The sequence below is a fragment of the Schistosoma mansoni genome (assembly GCF_000237925.1).
Source record: "Schistosoma mansoni, WGS project CABG00000000 data, supercontig 0221, strain Puerto Rico, whole genome shotgun sequence".
NCBI lineage: Eukaryota > Metazoa > Platyhelminthes > Trematoda > Strigeidida > Schistosomatidae > Schistosoma > Schistosoma mansoni.
The window spans coordinates 308700-322029 of record NW_017386087.1 but is presented as its reverse complement, the minus strand read 5'-3'; the positions used below and the strand labels follow the sequence as shown (position 1 = coordinate 322029).

The 13330-nt window shown below is 36.0% G+C and overlaps 3 protein-coding genes across 3 annotated transcripts; 2 read left to right on the top strand and 1 right to left on the bottom strand.

Moving 5' to 3' along the window:
* Nucleotides 1-3087: 3087 nt before the first annotated feature.
* On the bottom strand, nucleotides 3088-3330 carry Smp_205030 (unnamed protein product; the record flags this gene model as incomplete). Its single annotated transcript, XM_018792685.1, has 1 exon — nucleotides 3088-3330. One exon carries the CDS (start codon nucleotides 3328-3330, stop codon nucleotides 3088-3090), a length of 243 nt encoding a protein of 80 aa, XP_018644679.1.
* An 833-nt stretch (nucleotides 3331-4163) lies between these two features.
* On the top strand, nucleotides 4164-4352 carry Smp_205090 (unnamed protein product; the record flags this gene model as incomplete). Its single annotated transcript, XM_018792684.1, has 1 exon — nucleotides 4164-4352. The coding sequence occupies one exon, from the start codon at nucleotides 4164-4166 to the stop codon at nucleotides 4350-4352; it is 189 nt and encodes a 62-aa protein (XP_018644678.1).
* Nucleotides 4353-7120: 2768 nt separating this feature from the next.
* On the top strand, nucleotides 7121-7309 carry Smp_205080 (unnamed protein product; the record flags this gene model as incomplete). The annotated part of the gene is made up of 1 exon (XM_018792683.1): nucleotides 7121-7309. One exon carries the CDS (start codon nucleotides 7121-7123, stop codon nucleotides 7307-7309), a length of 189 nt encoding a protein of 62 aa, XP_018644677.1.
* Between the last annotated feature and the right edge of the window lie 6021 nt (nucleotides 7310-13330).

The window sequence follows — 13330 nt, the reverse complement described above, 5'->3', positions numbered from 1 at the left end:
ATGACTCAATATATAGGTGAATTGGCTTGGCCAGTAACTAGAATGAAGTATATGGGCTTAACATATAAACCGATACTACATAGCCCCCTCGTAGCAAATAGCACATTTATAAAAAAAGTGTCTGTTTTCGAAAAATAACACTGAAGTGGTATGTAAATAGTGTTACCATGTAGGGAAAAAATTGTACAATACCTGATAAATTACAGAGTCAAGCGAGGGGTGAGTGTATTAAACGAAAGTGTCATACGTATCTAAAAGTGTACATAAGTATTGTCACTATGCAGTCAAAAATTGAAATGCTAGCATGTGACTATGAGCAAATTAGTAAGCGTACAAAAAAAAATAACATGCATTTATGCTGTGACTGTCCGGATGAAAAATAACAGGTTCATATGAGCGATTCGAAATACCGTGAAAATAGAGTATAACAGTAATTGCTCTGTGGTGCTGACTGAGTATGAGGATGAAGAACAGTGAAATATGTTCTGATAAGCCACAGTAGAGTAAATAGAGTCGCTTAGCGATGAGTGTATTCGAATTTACATAACTGAAGTTTATGTGGGATAAGAAGTAATCCAGCCGTAGGAAGATGACTGCATCAACAGGTGGTATTCATTGCTGTACTGCAATTGATTATGATAATAAAATGCGAAATCAGTGTGTGCTAACGCTTGCGTTGAGTTATCGTTAAATATGTATTAGTAGAATGACTAGAGGAACAGGATAGTGACTGCTTAGACGAGATATGCGGAGTCGTATTCCTTTTTGGTCTAGAAGCCTAGTGTGGTTTGTGTAGTTAGAGGGATATGCGCTCAACCTCATTTGTTACGAAACCGTATTAAGGCGTAATAAAAATACCAATACATATGATTATCGATGACGACGAGTGAGACTGACTTGGATGTGAAGAACAAGAGTGAATCTTTGAGAGACTAGCTCTAAACTCTATGTTTTGGCGTACAGTGCAATGGAAACAGAATATTAATTGCAGTAATTGAATAGTGTTTATAGGTAATGGATGATGCAGCATTCGGTCATACATATGAATGAATAGATAAAATGAACATAATCATTACTAATCGGCTGGTAATGCGGCGTCGAATACTTGATTTGTGTATAAACATTAAAGTAGGGATCATCGTGAAATAAAAATTGCTGAAGTTTGGTCTCGATTGTCGTTGAAAAAGTAGCAAACGACGATTGCTGCGTACCAATGGGATGAATGGACATTAGTGGTATCGAGAACATAAGTTCCTACTATCGGGAGTATGACTCCAAACTTATGTCTATGATAGAGTGTAATATTAGACCGGAAATGACATGAAAAAAAATTAGAACGAACTTACTTAAATCAGGAAAATGTTACGTCATTAGATGATAAAAATAATCCAGTGAGTTTTGAATATCATAATGTGTAATGTCCATATAATTATGATTTGTTCGATGACTGATATAATTGCGTAAATCTCATAAATTTAATGTCAGCGCGAACAAAAATAATAACTCCACGTTATGTGATGTAAAAATCAGCATATGATGATTATTCGAATCATAACGGAATATGTCGTCGGCGGTTGCATTTTTGATTTGTGTTCGCTCGTTGAGGTCGCCAATTATGTTGTGTGTTCCAAATACGGCTCACCATTTATGTTGTAGTAGCTTAAATCTGATTCCTTTCTGATCGTACGTACTGTCTATCCTCGTATGTAATAAATGACTTTATCCGCGTTGGTGAACAACGGAGTTAAATACGCCAAATACGAGAATGGATTTAGAATACGAATATTTTCTACACTCATTGACCTGACCAGGGAATTAGAGTGATGAAGCAAATAGATGAGAGCGGAACATAAATGACAAGCATTGGAGATGGCGGGGAAGCCAACTCGAGAGCGAAGCGAAAATAATGCGTATTGGAGATGGCTGAGAAACCAACCCGCTATGAGCAAGCATTACTCAATATTTATAATCAGACAAATATGAATGATAGACATATGTTGAATAAGATACGAAGGGTACACATATACGCTCATATAAAAATACAGTCAAGGTTAATAAGCGAATGATTAACAAGATCAAAATATGACTCAATATATAGGTGAATTGGCTTGGCCAGTAACTAGAATGAAGTATATGGGCTTAACATATAAACCGATACTACATAGCCCCCTCGTAGCAAATAGCACATTTATAAAAAAAGTGTCTGTTTTCGAAAAATAACACTGAAGTGGTATGTAAATAGTGTTACCATGTAGGGAAAAAATTGTACAATACCTGATAAATTACAGAGTCAAGCGAGGGGTGAGTGTATTAAACGAAAGTGTCATACGTATCTAAAAGTGTACATAAGTATTGTCACTATGCAGTCAAAAATTGAAATGCTAGCATGTGACTATGAGCAAATTAGTAAGCGTACAAAAAAAAATAACATGCATTTATGTTGTGACTGTCCGGATGAAAAATAACAGGTTCATATGAGCGATTCGAAATACCGTGAAAATAGAGTATAACAGTAATTGCTCTGTGGTGCTGACTGAGTATGAGGATGAAGAACAGTGAAATATGTTCTGATAAGCCACAGTAGAGTAAATAGAGTCGCTTAGCGATGAGTGTATTCGAATTTACATAACTGAAGTTTATGTGGGATAAGAAAGAATCCAGCCGTAGGATGATGACTGCATCAACAGGTGGTATTCATTGCTGTACTGCAATTGATTATGATAATAAAATGCGAAGTCAGTGTGCGTTGTCGCTTGCGTTGAGTTATCGTTAAATATGTATTAGTAGAATGACCAGAGAAACAGAATAGTGACTGATGAAACGAGATATGCGGAGTCGTATTCCTTTTTGGTCATGAAGCCTAGCGTGGTTTGTGTAGTTAGAGGGATATGCGCTCAACCTCATTTGTTACGAAACCGTATTAAGGCGTAATAAAAATACCAATACATATGATTATCGATGACGACGAGTGAGACTGACTTGGATGTGAAGAACAAGAGTGAATCTTTGAGAGACTAGCTCTAAACTCTATGTTTTGGCGTACAGTGCAATGGAAACAGAATATTAATTGCAGTAATTGAATAGTGTTTATAGGTAATGGATGATGCAGCATTCGGTCATACATATGAATGAATAGATAAAATGAACATAATCATTACTAATCGGCTGGTAATGCGGCGTCGAATACTTGATTTGTGTATAAACATTAAAGTAGGGATCATCGTGAAATAAAAATTGCTGAAGTTTGGTCTCGATTGTCGTTGAAAAAGTAGCAAACGACGATTGCTGCGTACCAATGGGATGAATGGACATTAGTGGTATCGAGAACATAAGTTCCTACTATCGGGAGTATGACTCCAAACTTATGTCTATGATAGAGTGTAATATTAGACCGGAAATGACATGAAAAAAATTAGAACGAACTTACTTAAATCAGGAAAATGTTACGTCATTAGATGATAAAAATAATCCAGTGAGTTTTGAATATCATAATGTGTAATGTCCATATAATTATGATTTGTTCGATGACTGATATAATTGCGTAAATCTCACAAATTTAATGTCAGCGCGAACAAAAATAATAACTCCACGTTATGTGATGTAAAAATCAGCATATGATGATTATTCGAATCATAACGGAATATGTCGTCGGCGGTTGCATTTTTGATTTGTGTTCGCTCGTTGAGGTCGCCAATTATGTTGTGTGTTCCAAATACGGCTCACCATTTATGTTGTAGTAGCTTAAATCTGATTCCTTTCTGATCGTACGTACTGTCTATCCTCGTATGTAATAAATGACTTTATCCGCGTTGGTGAACAACGGAGTTAAATACGCCAAATACGAGAATGGATTTAGAATACGAATATTTTCTACACTCATTGACCTGACCAGGGAATTAGAGTGATGAAGCAAATAGATGAGAGCGGAACATAAATGACAAGCATTGGAGATGGCGGGGAAGCCAACTCGAGAGCGAAGCGAAAATAATGCGTATTGGAGATGGCTGAGAAACCAACTCGCTATGAGCAAGCATTACTCAATATTTATAATCAGACAAATATGAATGATAGACATATGTTGAATAAGATACGAAGGGTACACATATACGCTCATATAAAAATACAGTCAAGGTTAATAAGCGAATGATTAACAAGATCAAAATATGACTCAATATATAGGTGAATTGGCTTGGCCAGTAACTAGAATGAAGTATATGGGCTTAACATATAAACCGATACTACAGATACAAGCATTTTCTCAAAATTTCATAAAACGGATGGTCGGATTCAGATCATTCTTGTTTTATATTGACGCACACGCTCTCGCAAATAATCTAAAACAAACATCATAAAAATCCGTCCAGTGGTTTCGGAGATACAACGATTTTCTCAATTTTTCATAGAACGGATGGTCGGATTCAGATCATTCTTGTTTTATATTAACGCACACGCTCTCGCAAATAATCTAAAACAAACATCATAAAAATCCGTCCAGTGGTTTCGGAGATACAACGATTTTCTCAAATTTTCATAGAACGGCTGGTCGGATTCAGATCATTCTTGTTTTAGATTGACGCACAAGCTCTCGCAAGTAAACTAAAACAAACATCATAACAATCCGTCCACTGGTTCCGGTGATATGTAGTGCCGTGCTTCTATAATATTTCACTTCGATAACCTTTATTGTACCAATCTTAACGGTTTTTAAAATCAGAAGTCAAAAGAAAGCGGCAACTACATTTTTTTTTATGAATGATGTAGACCAGAATGTTATGAGCGCATGAACAAATGTAAGCCAGTGAAGCAAAGATGATGCATGGTGGAGATGGCTGGGAAGCCAACTCGAGAGCGAAGCGAAAATAATGCGTATTGGAGATGGCTGAGAAACCAACTCGCTATGAGCAAGCATTACTCAATATTTATAATCAGACAAATATGAATGATAGACATATGTTGAATAAGATACGAAGGGTACACATATACGCTCATATAAAAATACAGTCAAGGTTAATAAGCGAATGATTAACAAGATCAAAATATGACTCAATATATAGGTGAATTGGCTTGGCCAGTAACTAGAATGAAGTATATGGGCTTAACATATAAACCGATACTACATAGCCCCCTCGTAGCAAATAGCACATTTATAAAAAAAGTGTCTGTTTTCGAAAAATAACACTGAAGTGGTATGTAAATAGTGTTACCATGTAGGGAAAAAATTGTACAATACCTGATAAATTACAGAGTCAAGCGAGGGGTGAGTGTATTAAACGAAAGTGTCATACGTATCTAAAAGTGTACATAAGTATTGTCACTATGCAGTCAAAAATTGAAATGCTAGCATGTGACTATGAGCAAATTAGTAAGCGTACAAAAAAAAATAACATGCATTTATGTTGTGACTGTCCGGATGAAAAATAACAGGTTCATATGAGCGATTCGAAATACCGTGAAAATAGAGTATAACAGTAATTGCTCTGTGGTGCTGACTGAGTATGAGGATGAAGAACAGTGAAATATGTTCTGATAAGCCACAGTAGAGTAAATAGAGTCGCTTAGCGATGAGTGTATTCGAATTTACATAACTGAAGTTTATGTGGGATAAGAAAGAGTCCAGCCGTAGGATGATGACTGCATCAACAGGTGGTATTCATTGCTGTACTGCAATTGATTATGATAATAAAATGCGAAGTCAGTGTGCGTTGTCGCTTGCGTTGAGTTATCGTTAAATATGTATTAGTAGAATGACCAGAGAAACAGAATAGTGACTGATGAAACGAGATATGCGGAGTCGTATTCCTTTTTGGTCATGAAGCCTAGCGTGGTTTGTGTAGTTAGAGGGATATGCGCTCAACCTCATTTGTTACGAAACCGTATTAAGGCGTAATAAAAATACCAATACATATGATTATCGATGACGACGAGTGAGACTGACTTGGATGTGAAGAACAAGAGTGAATCTTTGAGAGACTAGCTCTAAACTCTATGTTTTGGCGTACAGTGCAATGGAAACAGAATATTAATTGCAGTAATTGAATAGTGTTTATAGGTAATGGATGATGCAGCATTCGGTCATACATATGAATGAATAGATAAAATGAACATAATCATTACTAATCGGCTGGTAATGCGGCGTCGAATACTTGATTTGTGTATAAACATTAAAGTAGGGATCATCGTGAAATAAAAATTGCTGAAGTTTGGTCTCGATTGTCGTTGAAAAAGTAGCAAACGACGATTGCTGCGTACCAATGGGATGAATGGACATTAGTGGTATCGAGAACATAAGTTCCTACTATCGGGAGTATGACTCCAAACTTATGTCTATGATAGAGTGTAATATTAGACCGGAAATGACATGAAAAAAAATTAGAACGAACTTACTTAAATCAGGAAAATGTTACGTCATTAGATGATAAAAATAATCCAGTGAGTTTTGAATATCATAATGTGTAATGTCCATATAATTATGATTTGTTCGATGACTGATATAATTGCGTAAATCTCATAAATTTAATGTCAGCGCGAACAAAAATAATAACTCCACGTTATGTGATGTAAAAATCAGCATATGATGATTATTCGAATCATAACGGAATATGTCGTCGGCGGTTGCATTTTTGATTTGTGTTCGCTCGTTGAGGTCGCCAATTATGTTGTGTGTTCCAAATACGGCTCACCATTTATGTTGTAGTAGCTTAAATCTGATTCCTTTCTGATCGTACGTACTGTCTATCCTCGTATGTAATAAATGACTTTATCCGCGTTGGTGAACAACGGAGTTAAATACGCCAAATACGAGAATGGATTTAGAATACGAATATTTTCTACACTCATTGACCTGACCAGGGAATTAGAGTGATGAAGCAAATAGATGAGAGCGGAACATAAATGACAAGCATTGGAGATGGCGGGGAAGCCAACTCGAGAGCGAAGCGAAAATAATGCGTATTGGAGATGGCTGAGAAACCAACTCGCTATGAGCAAGCATTACTCAATATTTATAATCAGACAAATATGAATGATAGACATATGTTGAATAAGATACGAAGGGTACACATATACGCTCATATAAAAATACAGTCAAGGTTAATAAGCGAATGATTAACAAGATCAAAATATGACTCAATATATAGGTGAATTGGCTTGGCCAGTAACTAGAATGAAGTATATGGGCTTAACATATAAACCGATACTACAGATACAAGCATTTTCTCAAAATTTCATAAAACGGATGGTCGGATTCAGATCATTCTTGTTTTATATTAACGCACACGCTCTCGCAAATAATCTAAAACAAACATCATAAAAATCCGTCCAGTGGTTTCGGAGATACAACGATTTTCTCAATTTTTCATAGAACGGATGGTCGGATTCAGATCATTCTTGTTTTATATTGACGCACACGCTCTCGCAAATAATCTAAAACAAACATCATAAAAATCCGTCCAGTGGTTTCGGAGATACAACGATTTTCTCAAATTTTCATAGAACGGCTGGTCGGATTCAGATCATTCTTGTTTTAGATTGACGCACAAGCTCTCGCAAGTAAACTAAAACAAACATCATAACAATCCGTCCACTGGTTCCGGTGATATGTAGTGCCGTGCTTCTATAATATTTCACTTCGATAACCTTTATTGTACCAATCTTAACGGTTTTTAAAATCAGAAGTCAAAAGAAAGCGGCAACTACATTTTTTTTTATGAATGATGTAGACCAGAATGTTATGAGCGCATGAACAAATGTAAGCCAGTGAAGCAAAGATGATGCATGGTGGAGATGGCTGGGAAGCCAACTCGAGAGCGAAGCGAAAATAATGCGTATTGGAGATGGCTGAGAAACCAACCCGCTATGAGCAAGCATTACTCAATATTTATAATCAGACAAATATGAATGATAGACATATGTTGAATAAGATACGAAGGGTACACATATACGCTCATATAAAAATACAGTCAAGGTTAATAAGCGAATGATTAACAAGATCAAAATATGACTCAATATATAGGTGAATTGGCTTGGCCAGTAACTAGAATGAAGTATATGGGCTTAACATATAAACCGATACTACATAGCCCCCTCGTAGCAAATAGCACATTTATAAAAAAAGTGTCTGTTTTCGAAAAATAACACTGAAGTGGTATGTAAATAGTGTTACCATGTAGGGAAAAAATTGTACAATACCTGATAAATTACAGAGTCAAGCGAGGGGTGAGTGTATTAAACGAAAGTGTCATACGTATCTAAAAGTGTACATAAGTATTGTCACTATGCAGTCAAAAATTGAAATGCTAGCATGTGACTATGAGCAAATTAGTAAGCGTACAAAAAAAATAACATGCATTTATGTTGTGACTGTCCGGATGAAAAATAACAGGTTCATATGAGCGATTCGAAATACCGTGAAAATAGAGTATAACAGTAATTGCTCTGTGGTGCTGACTGAGTATGAGGATGAAGAACAGTGAAATATGTTCTGATAAGCCACAGTAGAGTAAATAGAGTCGCTTAGCGATGAGTGTATTCGAATTTACATAACTGAAGTTTATGTGGGATAAGAAAGAATCCAGCCGTAGGATGATGACTGCATCAACAGGTGGTATTCATTGCTGTACTGCAATTGATTATGATAATAAAATGCGAAGTCAGTGTGCGTTGTCGCTTGCGTTGAGTTATCGTTAAATATGTATTAGTAGAATGACCAGAGAAACAGAATAGTGACTGATGAAACGAGATATGCGGAGTCGTATTCCTTTTTGGTCATGAAGCCTAGCGTGGTTTGTGTAGTTAGAGGGATATGCGCTCAACCTCATTTGTTACGAAACCGTATTAAGGCGTAATAAAAATACCAATACATATGATTATCGATGACGACGAGTGAGACTGACTTGGATGTGAAGAACAAGAGTGAATCTTTGAGAGACTAGCTCTAAACTCTATGTTTTGGCGTACAGTGCAATGGAAACAGAATATTAATTGCAGTAATTGAATAGTGTTTATAGGTAATGGATGATGCAGCATTCGGTCATACATATGAATGAATAGATAAAATGAACATAATCATTACTAATCGGCTGGTAATGCGGCGTCGAATACTTGATTTGTGTATAAACATTAAAGTAGGGATCATCGTGAAATAAAAATTGCTGAAGTTTGGTCTCGATTGTCGTTGAAAAAGTAGCAAACGACGATTGCTGCGTACCAATGGGATGAATGGACATTAGTGGTATCGAGAACATAAGTTCCTACTATCGGGAGTATGACTCCAAACTTATGTCTATGATAGAGTGTAATATTAGACCGGAAATGACATGAAAAAAAATTAGAACGAACTTACTTAAATCAGGAAAATGTTACGTCATTAGATGATAAAAATAATCCAGTGAGTTTTGAATATCATAATGTGTAATGTCCATATAATTATGATTTGTTCGATGACTGATATAATTGCGTAAATCTCATAAATTTAATGTCAGCGCGAACAAAAATAATAACTCCACGTTATGTGATGTAAAAATCAGCATATGATGATTATTCGAATCATAACGGAATATGTCGTCGGCGGTTGCATTTTTGATTTGTGTTCGCTCGTTGAGGTCGCCAATTATGTTGTGTGTTCCAAATACGGCTCACCATTTATGTTGTAGTAGCTTAAATCTGATTCCTTTCTGATCGTACGTACTGTCTATCCTCGTATGTAATAAATGACTTTATCCGCGTTGGTGAACAACGGAGTTAAATACGCCAAATACGAGAATGGATTTAGAATACGAATATTTTCTACACTCATTGACCTGACCAGGGAATTAGAGTGATGAAGCAAATAGATGAGAGCGGAACATAAATGACAAGCATTGGAGATGGCGGGGAAGCCAACTCGAGAGCGAAGCGAAAATAATGCGTATTGGAGATGGCTGAGAAACCAACTCGCTATGAGCAAGCATTACTCAATATTTATAATCAGACAAATATGAATGATAGACATATGTTGAATAAGATACGAAGGGTACACATATACGCTCATATAAAAATACAGTCAAGGTTAATAAGCGAATGATTAACAAGATCAAAATATGACTCAATATATAGGTGAATTGGCTTGGCCAGTAACTAGAATGAAGTATATGGGCTTAACATATAAACCGATACTACAGATACAAGCATTTTCTCAAAATTTCATAAAACGGATGGTCGGATTCAGATCATTCTTGTTTTATATTGACGCACACGCTCTCGCAAATAATCTAAAACAAACATCATAAAAATCCGTCCAGTGGTTTCGGAGATACAACGATTTTCTCAAATTTTCATAGAACGGATGGTCGGATTCAGATCATTCTTGTTTTAGATTGACGCACAAGCTCTCGCAAGTAAACTAAAACAAACATCATAACAATCCGTCCACTGGTTCCGGTGATATGTAGTGCCGTGCTTCTATAATATTTCACTTCGATAACCTTTATTGTACCAATCTTAACGGTTTTTAAAATCAGAAGTCAAAAGAAAGCGGCAACTACATTTTTTTTTATGAATGATGTAGACCAGAATGTTATGAGCGCATGAACAAATGTAAGCCAGTGAAGCAAAGATGATGCATGGTGGAGATGGCTGGGAAGCCAACTCGAGAGCGAAGCGAAAATAATGCGTATTGGAGATGGCTGAGAAACCAACTCGCTATGAGCAAGCATTACTCAATATTTATAATCAGACAAATATGAATGATAGACATATGTTGAATAAGATACGAAGGGTACACATATACGCTCATATAAAAATACAGTCAAGGTTAATAAGCGAATGATTAACAAGATCAAAATATGACTCAATATATAGGTGAATTGGCTTGGCCAGTAACTAGAATGAAGTATATGGGCTTAACATATAAACCGATACTACATAGCCCCCTCGTAGCAAATAGCACATTTATAAAAAAAGTGTCTGTTTTCGAAAAATAACACTGAAGTGGTATGTAAATAGTGTTACCATGTAGGGAAAAAATTGTACAATACCTGATAAATTACAGAGTCAAGCGAGGGGTGAGTGTATTAAACGAAAGTGTCATACGTATCTAAAAGTGTACATAAGTATTGTCACTATGCAGCCAAAAATTGAAATGCTAGCATGTGACTATGAGCAAATTAGTAAGCGTACAAAAAAAAATAACATGCATTTATGTTGTGACTGTCCGGATGAAAAATAACAGGTTCATATGAGCGATTCGAAATACCGTGAAAATAGAGTATAACAGTAATTGCTCTGTGGTGCTGACTGAGTATGAGGATGAAGAACAGTGAAATATGTTCTGATAAGCCACAGTAGAGTAAATAGAGTCGCTTAGCGATGAGTGTATTCGAATTTACATAACTGAAGTTTATGTGGGATAAGAAAGAATCCAGCCGTAGGATGATGACTGCATCAACAGGTGGTATTCATTGCTGTACTGCAATTGATTATGATAATAAAATGCGAAGTCAGTGTGCGTTGTCGCTTGCGTTGAGTTATCGTTAAATATGTATTAGTAGAATGACCAGAGAAACAGAATAGTGACTGATGAAACGAGATATGCGGAGTCGTATTCCTTTTTGGTCATGAAGCCTAGAGTGGTTTGTGTAGTTAGAGGGATATGCGCTCAACCTCGTTTGTTACGAAACCGTATTAAGGCATGGTAAAAATACCAATACATATGATTATCGATGACGGCGAGTGAGACTGACTTGGATGTGACGAACAAGAGTGTATCTTTGAGAGACTAGCTCTAAACTCTATGTTCTGGTGTACAGTGCAATGGGAAGTGAAAATTAATAGCAATAATCGAATAGTATTTATGGGTAACGGATGATGTAGCATTCAGTTATACATGTGACTGAATAGATAATATGAACATAATCATTACAAATCGGCTGGTAATGCGGCGTGGAATACTTGATTTGCGTATATGTTGGAAAAAATGGTACAATACCTGATAAATTACAGTGTCAAGTGGGGTGAGCGTAGTAAACGAAAGTGTCATACTTATGTAAAAAGGTACATGAATATCGTCAAAATGAGGACAGAAATGGAAATGTTAGCATGTGATTATGAGTAAATTAGTAAGCGTACGAAAAAATTTTTAACATGCATCTATGTCGTGACTGTCTGAATGATAAAATAACAGGTTCGTATAAGCAATTCGAAATATCGTGAAAATAGAGCAATGAATTGTTTATGGGTATGATAGCGGAATAAATCGTGGAAATAAGTGATGTAGAATATAATAGAAATTGGTCTGTAGTGCCCATTGAATATGAGGATAAAGAATAGTGAAATACGAATATATTCTGATAAGCCGCAATAGAGTAAATAGAGTGGCTTAGCGATGAATGTATTCGAATTTACATAACTGAAGTTTATGTGGGATAAAAAATAATCCAGCCGTAGGATGATGACTGCATCAACGGGTGATATTCGTTGCTGTACTGATAATGAAAATAAAATGCGAAGTCAGTGTGCGTTGTCGCTTGCGTTGAGTTATCGTTAAATATGTATTAGTAGAATGACCAGAGAAACAGAATAGTGACTGATGAAACGAGATATGCGGAGTCGTATTCCTTTTTGGTCATGAAGCCTAGCGTGGTTTGTGTAGTTAGAGGGATATGCGCTCAACCTCATTTGTTACGAAACCGTATTAAGGCGTAATAAAAATACCAATACATATGATTATCGATGACGACGAGTGAGACTGACTTGGATGTGAAGAACAAGAGTGAATCTTTGAGAGACTAGCTCTAAACTCTATGTTTTGGCGTACAGTGCAATGGAAACAGAATATTAATTGCAGTAATTGAATAGTGTTTATAGGTAATGGATGATGCAGCATTCGGTCATACATATGAATGAATAGATAAAATGAACATAATCATTACTAATCGGCTGGTAATGCGGCGTCGAATACTTGATTTGTGTATAAACATTAAAGTAGGGATCATCGTGAAATAAAAATTGCTGAAGTTTGGTCTCGATTGTCGTTGAAAAAGTAGCAAACGACGATTGCTGCGTACCAATGGGATGAATGGACATTAGTGGTATCGAGAACATAAGTTCCTACTATCGGGAGTATGACTCAATGAATTATCGTTTGGGTTCATTCGGTTTCCTTTATATGAATACAGAAGAGGTAAGTTGTCTTCATATACTGTTTGAAATAACTTATAAACACTAGTTAACTATGGATTGATATTTATGTAACTTTTATGATGGTCCATAAAAAGACAAATAGACTGTTGATGTATTTAGTATTTAGTATAGAATATAATAACCTGATACAAAAAAGATACCGATTGATGATCAC